The 16,026-nt window shown below is 42.3% G+C and overlaps 1 protein-coding gene across 3 annotated transcripts in view; it reads right to left on the bottom strand.

Moving 5' to 3' along the window:
- MEI1 (meiotic double-stranded break formation protein 1) overlaps positions 1–16,026 on the bottom strand; it is a 78,270-nt gene that overhangs the window by 43,849 nt on the left and 18,395 nt on the right. For 2 of the 3 annotated variants that reach the window (XM_042947965.1, XM_042947967.1), the window contains exons 10-17: positions 15,813–15,912; positions 15,569–15,703; positions 9,594–9,708; positions 8,559–8,650; positions 7,568–7,709; positions 5,550–5,661; positions 1,648–1,708; positions 591–688 (exon numbers count right to left, since the gene is read on the bottom strand). In XM_042947965.1, coding sequence (XP_042803899.1) covers positions 591–688; positions 1,648–1,708; positions 5,550–5,661; positions 7,568–7,709; positions 8,559–8,650; positions 9,594–9,708; positions 15,569–15,703; positions 15,813–15,912 — 855 coding nt within the window. The remainder of the gene's footprint in view (positions 1–590; positions 689–1,647; positions 1,709–5,549; positions 5,662–7,567; positions 7,710–8,558; positions 8,651–9,593; positions 9,709–15,568; positions 15,704–15,812; positions 15,913–16,026) is intronic. The other variant, XM_042947966.1, reaches the window with a different exon arrangement.

Here is a 16,026-nt window from a genome sequence, read left to right as displayed (position 1 = left end):
CCCAGTTTTATTTTTTCATAGCACCTACTCATTTATGACATTGCATATATGTGTTTATTGTCTCTCTCTCTCTCTCTCTCTCTCTCACTCCATGAGGACGGGACATTGGAGCTGTGTCACCATAACCTGAAATAGAGTCTGACACACAGTAGATGTTCAAGAAATATTTCTTGAACAAACAAACAAAAACAAAAACAGAAACAAACAAACAAAAAAATGGAACAGACCATTCAAGGTATTTTGAGAAGTCTCGGAATGTAACAAGCAGGGAGGGAAAGGCCTGGTGTGAGGGATGTTAAGAGGAGAAGGCCAGGGTGAGGACCTGGGCTTGATAAGCTTTGGGGTCCTTCTCAACCCTTAGAGTCTAAGGGTCCAGGAATCTTGGATTCTATTGTTTCCTGATTCGATTATCTTATCTCCCTAGGTGTCAGCCTATAGTCTCATCATTCCATGACTTCACGGTTCCTCTGGGCAGCTTCTAGCAAAGAGATAATTATGATTCTGACTCACTACCCAGCCTATCAACAAAGGCATCCAGACCGTAAAAGACCACCATGAGCCTGATAAGTGGTCAAGCTGCAGCATCTTACCTTCTTGGGAAGGTGGCTCTGTCTTCTCTGGAGCTGACAGGAGGTTGAGGCTCATGTCGTAGAGGAAACTGGAACATACTTGATTTAGATCTGAGTGACTTAGAGGGTGGAAAGGAAGAGAGAACAAGAGAGAAGACATTGCTACTTTGGCTGGGACAGCATTATCCCTGCCATATACTGGGACACCACTGCCTTGTGCCAGAGCCCAGTGAAACTCTAACCACGGCCCGGGAGGAAGAGTTCTGGAGGTGGCTGTGAATAATAAATATGGAACCCGCTGCTACAGCTGTAACTTAGGCACACAGGCATTCGCTAAAATTTTACTGAAAAAATAAATCAGGGAGGGCTACCGAACCCCAGTTTAACGAAACATAAAACCAAAAAAGTGCTCCTAGTTCAGGAAAGGCCTTGGGAGTCCTGGAAAAAAAAAAAAAAAAAAAAGGAAGCTGTTGAACCCAGGATGGGTAGTCAAGGTATTCCTTCCTGAAGGCTGGGCGTTCCACTCAGAGATATGCAAGGAGAGCTAGATACTATATTGTGGTCATCTTGCAGGCTGTAGGCAATAACAAATGGAATCTGTCAAGTAAATGCAGAGACAGCTGGCAAATCATAAATGGGAAGGAACAGAAGATTACTCCAGAAACTTAACAAGACAGAGACTGAAGTAGCCACCTCTTGACTTTGAAACTCTCTACATTTCCTCTGGAAATGGTGGGCTGGCAGCAACCAGCACGTGGCTCTGTCTTTGTGGGCACTGCTTTCACTACCCTCTGAGGGCTTCTGTCTCCCCATTTGTAAAATGAGGAGTTAGACAAATGATCTCCAAGAGCCCTTCCAGTTTTGATGTAACAGGTGCCTGTCCAAGTATCACATGGAATGAGTGTCTTACCAGAACCAGATGAAATAAAAGCTACAGGAGCATGTCCAGCTCACACCACCAGGTGCTGAGCAATTCCGACATGGTGTCAATCCTCCCCATGGTCCTATGACTAAACCACGCCAGTCAGAAATTTCCACTTGTCCCGACAAGGACACCGGCGCCTGAAACCATACATACCTTAGGCTGCTGCAGAACCTGGCCTTCAGTTCCAGGGTTAATCGTATGAAAGATGAGGAAGCTTCAGAAGTAGGAAGAAAGCAGAAAGCAATTTAAACCAGACTCGTTACAGAAATTCTCAAAGTTGAGTGGTTCCAAAGAGTACTAATTTTGGAGTCATGCAGACTTAGGTTCAAAATTTGCTCCGACAATACTACTAGGGTCATCCTGGAACACGTATTTAACTTCTCTACGACTCGGTTTCAATATCTATACCTCACAGGTTGTTGTGAAGCTGAGTAAGATAAGTGTACATAGACTATCTAACAAATGCCTAGCACTGCACTGTGGAGTAGGTGTTGAATAAATGTTCATCTTCCATTATAATCTGGGACGTTTGACAATGACCTAGGAAAGACATATCTGCTTGTTCTATCCCTTCTTCCAACGTTGTAGAAAATAACCCAGTTTCAGACTCAGGAAGAACAAAGGGTAGTCACTGCTTTATCCCCATCTCTGAATGCCTGTGGGGAAGGACTGGTTCTCACGCCTGAGGTCAGGTAACAGGTTCTGTGTTAGTTGATGACCCTGGCCCAGGCCCCTGCACTACCTGCCTCCTCCCAGTCTCCCCACATCCTGCGCCAAGCTTCCCTGTCAAATCTGACTTCTGTCCTGCCCATCCTGCGCCCCTATAAAAGCAGAAGTCTAGACAAGAACATCAAGAGGTCCCACTGCACCAGCTTCAGACTTGGGGACAATCTGTGTTCTATCCTGGGGCTAAAGCATATGGCAGGAAATTCATCCCTCAGAGTTTCACAGCAACTTTCTGGGACACACTTCAATTCATGACTCCCCCCAGGGAGGGGACACACAGGGTTCCTGCTGGAAGGGGCTCTTGGCCCAGCATCTCAGGGACCCAGAGTTTCTCCACCCCCTATTCAGGGCCTCTGTCCCCTCTTGGCTGGCACTGCCTGCTTCCTTCTTTTCTCTTGCAGGTTGGGCCCCAATCCTGTTCTATCTGCATAGATCTCCCTGTACACAACCATTCTCCACATCCCCTCCTCTCTGCCACTGCCCCCCAGAGATCTACACTTCTGAAGTTGCACCCATCCAACATCCCAAGACTGGATCTTCTTGGCTCTTGAAGTATGGCAGACAGAAAGAGTGGATGGAAGGAAGAAAAGAAGTATAGGTCAGTTGTCATAACTAAGAGGTAGAATCATTCAGGAGATATATATATATATATATATATATATTATAATCTCATTTAATTCTGTTATCACCATGTCTAGCTAAGGGCACTGGAAACAAAAAATTAATTTGTCCAATGTCAATAAGTAAGTAAAGGAGGGGGTAAGAATCTCAACCCACAAGAGCTAATGACAAAGGTCCTGCTTTTTCCCCCTCTTCCACGCAGCCTCTCACTCTCTCCTAGAAGCTCCCACTTCCACTTTCTATGAGAAATAGCTTCAGCTTCCTAAGGGTTTCCTGTCTTCTGTTCTTTGCCTGGACAGAACAAAGATCCCTCTGAGCTGTGACAAGGGACCTCCCCAGGATGACCTAGACTATTAATCAGAAACTCCCTCAATATCCCAAATCAAATTGTGAGGCAATTGCAAAAGGCATGCCCCTCATCACCCCAGCTCTGGATCCAGCCCCCTTCTTCTTTCCAAGGACCTTGCTCTACTGAGGAGCAGGAGGTCTCTATTGCTCCTTTCTATCAGCTACTAATCAGAAGAAGTGTTTCTAGTGTTGGAGGGTAAAAAAAAACTCTAATTTCATGTTCCCTTCCAATTATACCCCCATTTCTCACCTCCTCTCATACCAAACTTACCCAAAGAGCTGTCTATCCTGTCTCTACTGCCTCACCTTGCACTCACTCTTCAGTTTACTACAGTCTGGCATCCACCCCAACTATGTCACAGAAACTGCTCTGGCCAAGGTCACCAACAGCCTCCATGATGCCAAATCCAATGAACATATTTCAGTCCTCATCTTCCTTGACCTCTGGGATGCATTTGACACATCAACCACTCCCAAATCTACAAAACTCTCTTGCTTGGCTTTTCTAATGTCATACGCTTCTGGTTTTCTCCCTACTTCTCCAACTGTCCCTTACCAGTGTCCTTTAGTGTTTCCTCCTTCTCGTGGCCATTAAAATGTTGCCCTTGATTCTGTCCTGGTTCCCTCTAATCATCTCATTTTACACACTCCCTTGAAGGATTTCAGCTGCTTCCCACTAGACAGTTGGCCCCACAAGGACAGGGTTCTATTTTGTTCACTGCTGCATCCTCAGCCCCAGGACGGCGCCTTTCATGAAGTAAGTGCCCAATCAGTATTTGTTGAGTTAATGAAAGGCTAGATACTGAAGACTTGCATATCTGTATCTAAAGACCAGATCTTTCCCCTGACTTCAGACACAGTCAATCACCTACCTAACCTCTCTGCTGGTACGTCTCACAGGCATCTCACGCTCATCCTGACCCAAACCGATCACATCCTCTACTGCCTTTCCAAATCAGATCCTCCTATGGTGAGCCTTCTCTTGATAAAAATCACCACCATCCACCTAGATGGCAGCCAAAACCCAAGGCATTACCCTGAGCTGTTCCCTCTCTCTCCTGCCCCACATCCAACTGCTGCACCCACTCCCAACACTTCGTTTAGTTCCTATCACAACCTGAGTTAATGCAAGAGGTTAAACTATTGTCTGTAGTCTTGCCTCCCTCTCACTCATGGTCCACACTGATCCAAAAAGGATCTTTCTAAAACAGAAAGCTGAGCCTATAACTCGCCTTCTTTTAGACTCAAAACTCCTAGGATAAAGTCCAGATCCCTCACATGGCCAACAAAGCCCTGCATGACTGAGTCCTGGCTACTCCTTTGTGGTAGATTTTCCACTGCCTACTATGTGATAGGAATAAAAGAAGACATTAAATGGCAATGATAAGAGGCAAGCATACCATCGAGATGCAGAAAGAAATCAGGCTCCAGAGCCAGATTCTCTGAATTTGAATCCTGGGCACACTACTTCCAGTGTGACCCTGGGCAAGTTATTCAACCTCTCTGAGCTTCAGTATGCTTCTCCATAGAATGAAGATAATCATAGTACCTACTCCCTAGGGTTTTTATGAGAACTAAATGAATTAATACATGTAAGGCACTTAAAACAGTATCTGACAATAATAAGAGTGTCATAAGTATTAGTTATCATTAGTTATTACTATATTTCTCTCTCCTCCCTTTTCTGTTTTTGGCTATTTTCCCCTTCCCATTTTCACCATCACTCCTACTTTCTAAGGAAAATAAAGGGGACTCTGACTCTGACTCCTAGGCTTATTCTACATGTTGAAGTATTTATAGTGTGACAACAGGACAAGTGAGAAAGGAAGGTTTACACTTGAGGAGGCAAAATGGCTAGTCAGAGAAGAAAATAAATAGATGCAAGAAGGCCTGGAGAAGGCCAAGGGAGTCAATAGCCACTGGGGTTCAGTTTCCAGAAGGCACTTCAGCGCACAGACAGCAGCTTTCACAGAGTGCCACCACTCTGTGGCATGTGGAAGTACGTGGGGACGTTTTCCAGGTGTCACAATAACTGGGGGTACTTCTGACATTTAGTACTCAGGAGTCAGAGATGCTGAACATCCTGTGAGGTCTGAGGGAATGTGAAGGATGAGGGCAATGCGGAAAGATGCATGTTGTGGACTCTGAACTGGAACCTCCTTGATATTCTGAGAGAAATATCAATAAATTTGAAAACTTAATTTTTAGTACCTTTGATTGTTGAATGGTATTCCCTCTCACTGAACACTGGAAAGAGTGCAGATGTTGATTCTGAGTGATTATGTAAACCTCCTGCCCACAGGTTATGCTCTCTTTGAGCATAAGCACCTGCCTCCCTCCCAACTTCCATACTTGCCTACCGAGCTTCTTGGAGAATTTCTCCTTCATGTGGGGAACGATGACAAAGAGACTGTGTAGAATCGAGAGGAAAACTTCCATCAAGTTTGGTTGGGTGGCCTGCTCTGAGTGCCTCTGCAAAGAACCAAGAGGGAGAACACAGCCCCACCAGGACTGAGCCTCTGAAGAAGAAAGCATCAGCAAAACTGGCATCAAATCAAGCAACAACAGACCAACCCCTTTCACTTGAAGGGCACAAGAAAAGCTAGGGAACCCGAAGTCACAAGCTTGCATCCAAGAGTTATACCCACCACTTAATAAGTTGTGTAAGACATATTACCTTTCTGGGCCTATGTACCAAAAAGAATAAAACATGGCCTACCTCCTGGAAACAAATGAGATCTGATGTGTAAAAAGTACTTTTTAAACTATAATGCACAATAACACTCAAGTTCCTATGACTATAGCCATTTAGTAATAATCATATACTTTACAAACTATCTTCACATTTATTTTTCATGTGATCTTTGAACAGTCAATCATGAGGCAGCCTGATGTAGCAGACAGAGCTCTGGATTAAGAGTAGAGAAACCTGGTTTCAAGACCAAGCTCTACACAAAGTTGCTTTGTGCCCGTGGGTCAGCCACCCCCTCCCCTCTTGGTGTCTCATTTCCCTACCTGTAAAAGCTTGGATATCAGAGAGATGATTCTTATAGATATCTTTCCCTTTTTTTTTTTTTTTTTAAGTAGGCTTCATGCCCAGCATGGAGTCCAACACAGGGCTTGAATTTATGACCATGAGATCAGGACCTAGGCTGAAATCAAGAGTCAGACACCTAACTGACAGAGCCACTCAGGCGCCTCATTTCCTTTGGTTTTTAAACCAAAAAAATTTTTAATTAGAAAGGTAATAATGCTCATTAAAGAAATGTGTAAAATATGGAAAAGTAGAAAGCAAGAATAATACAATTCTATCCTCTAGTTCTAGATCTGACTCTTAACGCTTCCTAAGTCTAGGAAGAAGGCAGAGCAGATGAGGAAACCAATGTGAAGTGCCCAAGTGTTACTGCTCCTGAGTACCAATCAGAGCATGCATGCAGCCCATGGCTTCTGACAGTTACCCACCTGAAGACCCTGGCATGCTGGCTCAAAGGCTTCTTCAAAGAGGTTCTCTGTCCCCAGAACCAGAGGATGCCTCCCTGCTGCCACCTACTGTTCCCAGTAGGTATTTGGAGGTGCCCTGACTAAAAGGGACCTCTCACAGGTTCACAGGATGACCAAACCTCAAAGAGGAGAGGACTCATCCAAAGTCATCAGAGCAGTCAGCAGCTCCGGACCCAGATCTTCCTACCACCACTATTTCAAGTCAGCTCAAAACGAAGCTCTTTAGGACCAGGTCTCTCTTCAGAATGGCCAAATCTCATTTTACAGAATACATATGGGTTCTTTAGTGAGGCCTAAATCAGACATTCACCACTGCTCTTTACTAATCATAAGAATGCATGGGTTCAAATCTCAGCACTGTTGTGCACTTGCTTTGCAACTGTTGTAACAAGACAACCTCATCTTTCGCTTGGGGATATTATAGCACCCATCTCACACAGTCATTGGGATGATCAAATTAGGTAATGAATACGAAGCATTTATCACTCCATAAACACTACCTATTTATTTTATTGTTACTGCTTTCTACTTTTACTTAAGAGGCATCTGTTGGTTTACAATGAAACACTACATCTTGGGTTTTTGGTGGGGGGCGGTTAAGATTTAAAAAAAATTTTTAAGTAATCACTACACCCAATGGGGGGCTCAAACCCATAACCCCAAGACCAAGAATCACACTCTCCACTAAATGAGACAGCCAGGTGCCCCACGCTTCGTTTTCTTTTTTTTTAAGAAAAGGAAAACTGGCTGAGGAACAGTACTACTGAGACCCTCCGAAGGTCTGGTTGAGTACTCGCTGCCTTATGTCTCTCGGCTTGGCTCAACCTCACATTCTCCTCTACAAACTTCATGCTATGTGTGCCCCAGGGGAACCCACCATCACCATGGGGATACAAAGGGAGTCACAGGCACTGAGAAGAAATTCTGAGAAGGCCTCCAAAGTGTCTTCCTTCTCGGCTCCAGGAGCTGTGAATGGATTCTCGTGGGCTGAAGGCTCGCTCTGGAATTCCATAGCCAACCTAAGAAATCAATGTGTGAGCATATCCATACTACCTATACAACATAAAGGTTAGAAGCATCCTCTCAGAGGGACGCCTGAGCTCAGGGTCCAGGGAAAGTATCCCCATCAGCAGATCTGGAGAAAATGTAAGAGGACTCAATGAGGGAGGACCTAGTCCTTGGATGCCTCTCCAGTTTTGTGCTCCCCACCCCCTCTCTCATAATACATGATTCTTCTACCTTATCACATGTACTTCCCTGAACATACCATGCTACTTGCTGTTTTATATCTCTTTCCCTTTATATATGCTGCTCTCTCTACCAGGAATGCCTTCCCCACATTGTGACAAGCTAATGAATTCCACATATATATATATATGCAAAACTGCCTCTTCCCCAAGACACCGTGAGGTCCTCGTGGGCAGAGGGCAATCTGATTTATCTTTCTACTCCCACTGTCTAGCCACAGGCCTGACATAGAGTAGATATGACAAATTTTGTTAATATGAACTAAATTAGTCCAACCGGCATTCAGCAAACACCTATAGGGCTTCGTTATTTGGGAAGAAGAACAAAGCCAAATGAGACTCATTCATGAGTCTCACGTACAAGGAGACTCATTGTATAGTAACAAAAAATTCACCAGGAGGGAATCTTTAGAAGTCTCCTACTCCTGCTCCTCTTCCTCAAATCACCTCTACACACCCCTCCACATACACACATCTCCAACCTCTGCCCCAGCCAAAGTCCTCTCACTATGCAGCAAAGCATCAGAAATCAAGTGTTGCTTCTAGAATTTCATCCTTCATCTGACTCTTTTCCACTCCCACCCTCTATAATACTGCCTCAGACCACAGAGGGTCCCTCACCTGCAGGCATTTCTAAATCCCTCCAGAGTGCTCAGGAGGAACTTTCCCCTTCGCAGAATGGCCTTGTTCGAATCTCTACTGGAGGCATGGCCCTGAGGTGAGAAGGAGAGGTGGGCACTGTTAGTCAAGTACCTACTCTGTGTCTCAATCTGTGCTTAGAGGACTATAGACCTCTTCCTCTCACACCGGAGTCTGGCATTCCCACACACCTAACACTTTCCAGGGCATCTTGATTATATCCTCACAAATCTAGTCACCTAATAGCTCTTTTAAAAATGGTAGAAGAGGGAACATTAACCATCTGTCCCCCTGTGAACCACAGGACTGGCTCTTGTTCTATTTTATGTATATACGTATATATTTATTATATATACTATATATATATATATATATATATATATATATATATATATATATATAGGCTGTCACAGGCTGTTGGACATTAGTCTAACTGGCTATAATACCCATATCAGTTGCTCCAACACACATGAAACTCCCACCCCATCACATATGCAAAGCTTAGTTTTCAAAGTTAATTTTGAAAGACATAACCAGCATTCACATTAACTGTATCCTTTCTGCTATGTTCAGTCCATGAACCATTAAAAGCCAATAACTGCAATACATTGCATATCAGTCAGATTCTTTCTAAGATTCTAGTGAATCCACCCTTAAATAATTTTGTGAGCACATTTACCATAACTGCTTGGATGATATAAAAGACAAAGTGGTATAGTGTAGTAGGTTTGGGTACAAATACCCTGGGATTTACTATCCAAATTCAGGTACTTGCTAATTTTGGACCTTAGAGAAAAATTATTTAATCCTGTGGCTTCAGTTTCCAAATCTTTAAAAACGAGGATAGCAACTATTATTAAGCTTTAAAGCTCTGCAGTGAGGAAAAAAAAAAAATCTCATTATAGATATGTGTGCATGAGAAAAAGCTACAAAGAGTCAAAAAAAGGTAAGGCAATTATCTTAAAACACATTATAGCATGATCTTCAGAAGGAACAAGCTGCATGCAGTGTACTGACCAGGGGCCTCCTGTTCAGTGGAGTCTGGGAAAAATCTGCACACCGGTTCAGCATGGCTTCAAGCAAGGCCCGCAGTTCCCTATACTGCACAGGGAGAGCACTCTGGTGGTCCTTCCTGCAGCCAGAGAGACAAAGGCAGGCTTAGGGTAAGGTAAAGGCAGTCCAAGATACCCTCAGGTTCTCAGGCAAGGGGGCAGGGGCAGTGTGATGGGTCCAGGATTTGATCTGATAAAAATACTTGTTCCAACACTTGTCTAGCTGCATGACTTTGTGCAGATTCCTCATCCTCCCTAACCCTCAGTTTTCTCATCTATTAAATGAGAGATCATAGTACTTTCCTCATAAAATTATTTTAAGGATCAAATTAGATAAAGCACTTAGAATGATGCTTAATAGATAGTAAGCCCTTATAAATGGCAGCTATGACTGTTATTGTTGTTATTAAGTAGACAGGGTTTTCTCACAGAGAAGAACCTCCTGGTGAAGAAGTACTATCTAGAACTGAAGGCGCATCAAGAGATGTATATGGCCACTGTCCTCAACTTAGTGATAAGCTCTCTTGGAGAAGAGAGATCAAATTTGCTCTGTTACCTTGATAAGGAAAACCACAATCAACAGGTAAATGTTATCAGGCCTCAGACTTTATTTCAGAATAGGGAAGAACGTTCTAAGAGTCAAACTCTATAGAGGTAAAGGGGAAAATCTAGGAGGAGTGACTCCCCATTCTTAGAAACTATAAGCAAAGACTAGAAACTACTTTTGGAGATTCAATCATTGTGAGTATGGGATAAATATAGAAAGTAACACTTAGGGTCCATTTGAACCTTCATATTCCATAGATTCAGGAAGGCAAGAGTCATTGACTAGTCTAATTGTAAGCTCCAAGAGGCCAGAGTCCAGCTACCTAAACAGAGCTAGATGCATTATAAACTGATGATAAATTTTTAAAAAGATGTTAAATGAATGAATGACTACTTGACAGGGTATAAGGTAGCTGCATTTGTTGCCTAGGGATGCTGTAACAAATTGCCACGAACTACATGGCTTAAAACAACAGAAACTTGTGCTCTCATAGTTCTGGGGACCAGAAGGCCGAAATCAAGGCGTCGGTTCCCTCTAAGGGCTCCAGGGAAGAATCCTGCCTTGCCCCCTCAGCTGCTGATGGTTGCCAGCAATCTTTGTCATCCTTTGGCTCACAGCCGAAGTTACATTTCTATGTCTTCTTCACATGGGTACCTTCCCTCTGTGTGTGACTGTTACTATATGTCCGAATCTCCCTCTCCTTATAAGGGCACCAGTCTTTGGATTTAGGAGCCCGTACTGTGTGACCTCATTTTAATTCAATCAAAGGCCCTATTCCCAAATAAGGTCACATTCAGAGGTTATGGGTGAGCATGAATTTTAGAGGGGTGCTATTCAAACCAGCACGGTAACTCAGGAGAAACCTATGTTAACCTTCAGCCGTGGCCCTTTTTTGAACACTAACAGTTATCTGTTGGGCCTTCTAACAGGCACTCAGTTCACTGCATACAGTTAAGGCTTGATTTCCCTTTTTTTCTTCACTTCTAGGAGCTCTAAGCTTCTACCCTACACTGATTGTCAATCCCTAGTTCCGCCATCTTTAAATTCTTTTCAGCAATTCTCCCTCCTCATTCCTCCTTCCAGTTGTGCTTCCCAGAGACCCACTGAACCACACTCTCCCTCAGAGGGAACACCTCAGTAAACCTTCTAGGAAACTAACATGAAAAGTAAAATCATTTTAGGATTAATAACCGCCTCCTCCCTAGCACTCTCCACAGTTCTGACCTACTCAGCTTTCCCAGCTTCTTCACGCACTACTCCCTTCACACAACCTGCTAGCTAGACTAGCTACTGTACCCTGAGTAATCCCTATACTTCCCCACCCACATGGTCCTTCCACAAATCTAAATTTCTCTCATCATCCACCTCCTGCCTGAAAGGAGCTACCAGTCCCCTATAACACTAGCCTCCTGGGAGACCTCCAGTTCTGCATGAACACCTCTAATTGACACTGCTCTTATTTTGTACCTTTGTTACTCGATTGGCTTCTCATCTCACCCTCACTGAGATTCATGCCCCAGATTTAGAGATTCAAATCCAGGAAAGGACAAAGGGGGAAAAGAGACAGACTGAAGTCATTGTAATATAAATGTTATTTTTTGCTTCCATTTTTAGAACCAACCTAGAGTCAAATCACAAAGACTTCAATATAGTCACAAAGAGACTATAAATATTAACCTTTACCATGTAAAATTAAAGGTACAGCTGGCTGACATTGAGAAGTAGAAGGTAGAGAGGAGAGGAGAAATGAAAAGTTGTATGCTAATATACTCGGCTAACCAAGTGGGGAGTCAAGAGAAAGCTCTTCAAGTTGAGGGAACACGAAATACAAGTTTTAAGTATACTATTTAAAGGTTTGAAAACATAAAATATTATGTTGGCAAAAATGCCAAGGAAATGTAGAGAAGACAAAATAACATGAACTAAATCTTGGTCTTTCTTACTGGTGATTCATTGAATAATGTCCTAAATTGACAAAGTAGCACCATTATAAGCATATTGTTTAGATGTAGGGAGATAATCACCAGAATTAAAACCAAAATGAATTAAAGTTAGTTTCCTTTAGGAAGTGGGGACAGGAGACTGTTCTTTTCCATTATATACCTGTATATTTTATTTTTTACTATTTGAATATATTACTTTGTTAGAGTTTTAGAAGGGAAAACATGGAAACAGAATTTATTCAAGTTTCCTCCATTACTTTTTTTTCAAGATATCCAGCATCTTTCTAAGTTATAATTTCCATCCTGACCCTAAGATCTCTTAGTCTTACCATCTATTTTGACATCCTTCATTTATACACTATCTTCCAGAAATGAGGCTTATAGTAGTAAAAAAACTGACATGGTCCCTGATCTTTTGGAGATTATTATTATAATGAGGAGAGACACAAAACAAAAGAATAAACAAGAACATCAAGTGTTTGATAGGTGCTATATAACAGCCTAATGGATTAGTTAGGGAAGGATGCTCTGAATGCGACCTGAATGATAATGGGAAGAAGCCACTCATGCAAAGATTTTAGGGAAGAACATTTTAGGCAAAAATAGCAATTAGTAGAAAGGAAGTAGGAGAAAAATCTTGACTAAAAGTTTTAAAAAATTACATCCATGAAATAAATAGAATAAAATGCTATGTAAAGACATGCAGATGGGGTGTCCGGCTGGCTCAGTGGAGTATGCGATTCTTGATCTCAGGGTCATGAGTTCAAACCCCACATTGGGCATAGAGCTTACTTAAAAAAAAATTAAGGGGTACCTGGGTGGCTCAGTTGGTTAAGCATCTGATCTTGATTTCAGCTCAGATCATGACCTCATGGTTTGTGGGTCCAAACACCACATCAGGCTCTGTGCTGACAGCACAAAGTCTGCTTGGGATTCTCTCTCTCTTCCTCTCTCTCTGACCCTCCCCCACTCATGTGCTCTCTTTCTCTCAAAATAAATAAATAAACATTTTTAAAATTTAAAAAAATGCAGAGAATTGGAAAGAACTCTTCCAAATTAAATATGAAAGCAGAAATAAAACACACAAATGAAGGGCTGAAAGATAAAGTCAACTGGGGCACCTGGGTGGCTCAGTCGGTTGAGTGTCTGACTTCAGCTCAGGTCATGATCTCACAGCTCGTGAGTTCGAGCCCTGCATCAGGCTCTGGGCTGACAGCTTAGAGCCTGGAGCCTGCTTCAGATTTTGTGTGTGCATCTCTCTCTGCTCCTCCCCCACTCACGCTTTCTCTCACTTTTTCAAAAATAAACATTAAAAAAAATTTCAAGAAACATAAAGTCAATAAAATTTCCCAGAAACTAGTGCATAATGAAAAAAAAAAAAGAAAAGCTTTCAGAAAACAAAGAAAATTAAAGGACCCATCCAGAATGTCCAACATTGGAATGGCAGTTCCAGAAAGAGAGAACAGAGTAAATAACGTACTGGAGAGAAAAAATTCATGAAAATTTCCCTTGCACCAAAAACCATAAAATACCTAGGAATAAACCTAACCAAAGAGGTGAAAAATATATATACTAAAAACTATAGAAAGCTTATTAAAGAAATTGAAGATGACACACAAAAAAATGGAAAAACATTCCATGCTCATGGATTGGGAGAACAAATATTGTTAAAATGTCAACACTACCCAAAGCAATCTACATATTCAATGCAATCCCTATCAAGATAACACCAGCATTCTTCACAGAGCTAGAAAAAACAACCCTAAAATTTGTATGGAACCAGAAAAGACCCCGAATAGCCAAAGCAATCTTGAAAAAGAAAACCAAAGCAGGAAGCATCACAATTCCAGACTTCAAGTTATATTACAAAGCTGTAATCATCAAGACAGTATGGTACTGGCACAAAAACAAACACATAGATCAATGGAACAGAATAGAGAACCCAGAAATCGACCCACAAACATATGGCCAACTACTCTTTGATAAAGCAGGAAAGAATATCCAAGGAAAAAAGCCTCTTCAGCAAATGGTGCTGGGAAACTGGACAGCAACATGCAAAAGAATGAACCTGGAACCACTTTCTTACACCATACACAAAATAAACTCAAGATGTATGAAAGACCTAAACGTAAGACAGAAAGCCATCAAAATCCTAGAGGACAGAACAGGCAACAACCTCTGACCTCGGCCACAGCAACTTCTTACTTGACATGTCTCCGGAGGCAAGGGAAACAAAAGCAAAAGTGAACTATTGGGACCTCATCAAGATAAAAAGCTTCTGCACAGCAAAGGAAACAATGAGCAAAACTAAAAGGCAACCGATGGAATGGGAGAAGATATTTGCAAATGACATATAAGATAAAGAACTTATCAAACTCAACACCCGAAAAAAAAAAAAAAAAAACTAGTGAAATGGGCAAAAGACATGAATGGATACTTTTCCAAAGAAGACATCCAGAAGGCTAACAGACACATGAAAAAATGGTCAACATCATCCATCATCAGGGAAATACAAATCAAAACTACAATGAGATACCAACTCACACCTGTCAGAATGGTTAAAATTAACAACTCAGGCAACAACAGATGTTGGCGAGAATGCGGAGAAAGGGGAACCCTTTTGCACTGCTTGTGGGAATGCAAACTGGTGCAGCCACACTGGAAAAAAGTATGGAGGTTCCTCAAAAAGTTAAAAATAGAACTATCCTACAACCCAGCAACTGCACTACTAGATAATTATTCAAAGGACACAAAAATGCTGATTCGAAGGGGCACATGCACCCCAATGTTTATAGCAGCACTATCAACAATAGCCAAAGTATGGAAAGAGCCCAAATGTCCATCAACTGATGAATGGATAAAAAAGATGTGGTATATATATTTAATGGAATATTACTCAGCGATGAAAAAAAATGAAATCTTGCCATTTGCAACAACGTGGATGGAACTAGAGTATATTATGCAAAGTGAAATAAGTCAGTCAGAAGAAGATAAATATCATACGATTTCACTCATATGTGGGATTTAAGATACATAATAGATGAATATATAGGAAGGGAAGTAAAAATAATATAAAAACAGAGAGGAAACAAACCATAACAGACTCCTAAATACAGAGAACAAACTGAAGGTTGCTGGTAGGGTGTTAGGTGGGGGGAAGCGCTAAAGGGATCAGGGGCATTAAGGGGGACATTGGTTGGGAAGAGCACTGGGTGTTAAATGTAAGTGATGAATCACTAAAGTCTATTCCTGGAAAAAAAATATATATATATGTATATATATATTTTTTATTAAAATAAATAAATAAATAAATAAATAGGAAGGAAGGAAGGAAGGAAGGGAGATTGATTCCCTGACCCAAAGGACAAGTACCTCCCAGAAGCTTCCCTGACTTGACCTGGCCTGCGGGACACGCAGAGGCAGAAAGTTCAGCCCACCTGGGTCTCTCACCTCAGAAAGGCAGAAATGGCCTTCACTGCCTCAGCAGCCACTTCCAGCACAGGGCTATTTACTGCCTCTTGGAGGGCACGGCCAGCATCTCTACACATGGTTGAGCTTGTGAACAGTTTGATCTCCTCTGGCTGCCTAAGAAATGGCAAATGAGCAATGAGTAAGTGAATGCCTATCACTGACTCCACCTTCTTTCCTTCTCCAGTCTGGCTCCTACAGGTCAATTTCACACCACTTTGCTCACCGAGTGAGGATCTCAGCAAAAAGCAGCAGGCCCTCCTTATGTAGCTCTGTGTTGTTCATCCGCAGGCTTCCCTGTAGGCTCCTCACCACTGACTCAATCCCTATTTCAAAATGACATGACAGAGGCCAAGGATCAGTAGTTGGTAGTTTCTTCAATGCCTGCCCAGGAGAAGTAAGAGGTTCTGGGTAGCACATTTTTGCTGGTGACCCCTCAT

The sequence above is a fragment of the Panthera leo genome, chromosome B4, assembly GCF_018350215.1.
Source record: "Panthera leo isolate Ple1 chromosome B4, P.leo_Ple1_pat1.1, whole genome shotgun sequence".
NCBI lineage: Eukaryota > Metazoa > Chordata > Mammalia > Carnivora > Felidae > Panthera > Panthera leo.
The sequence above is the reverse complement of the archived record's forward strand: the minus strand, read 5'-3'. Positions and strand labels throughout refer to the sequence as shown.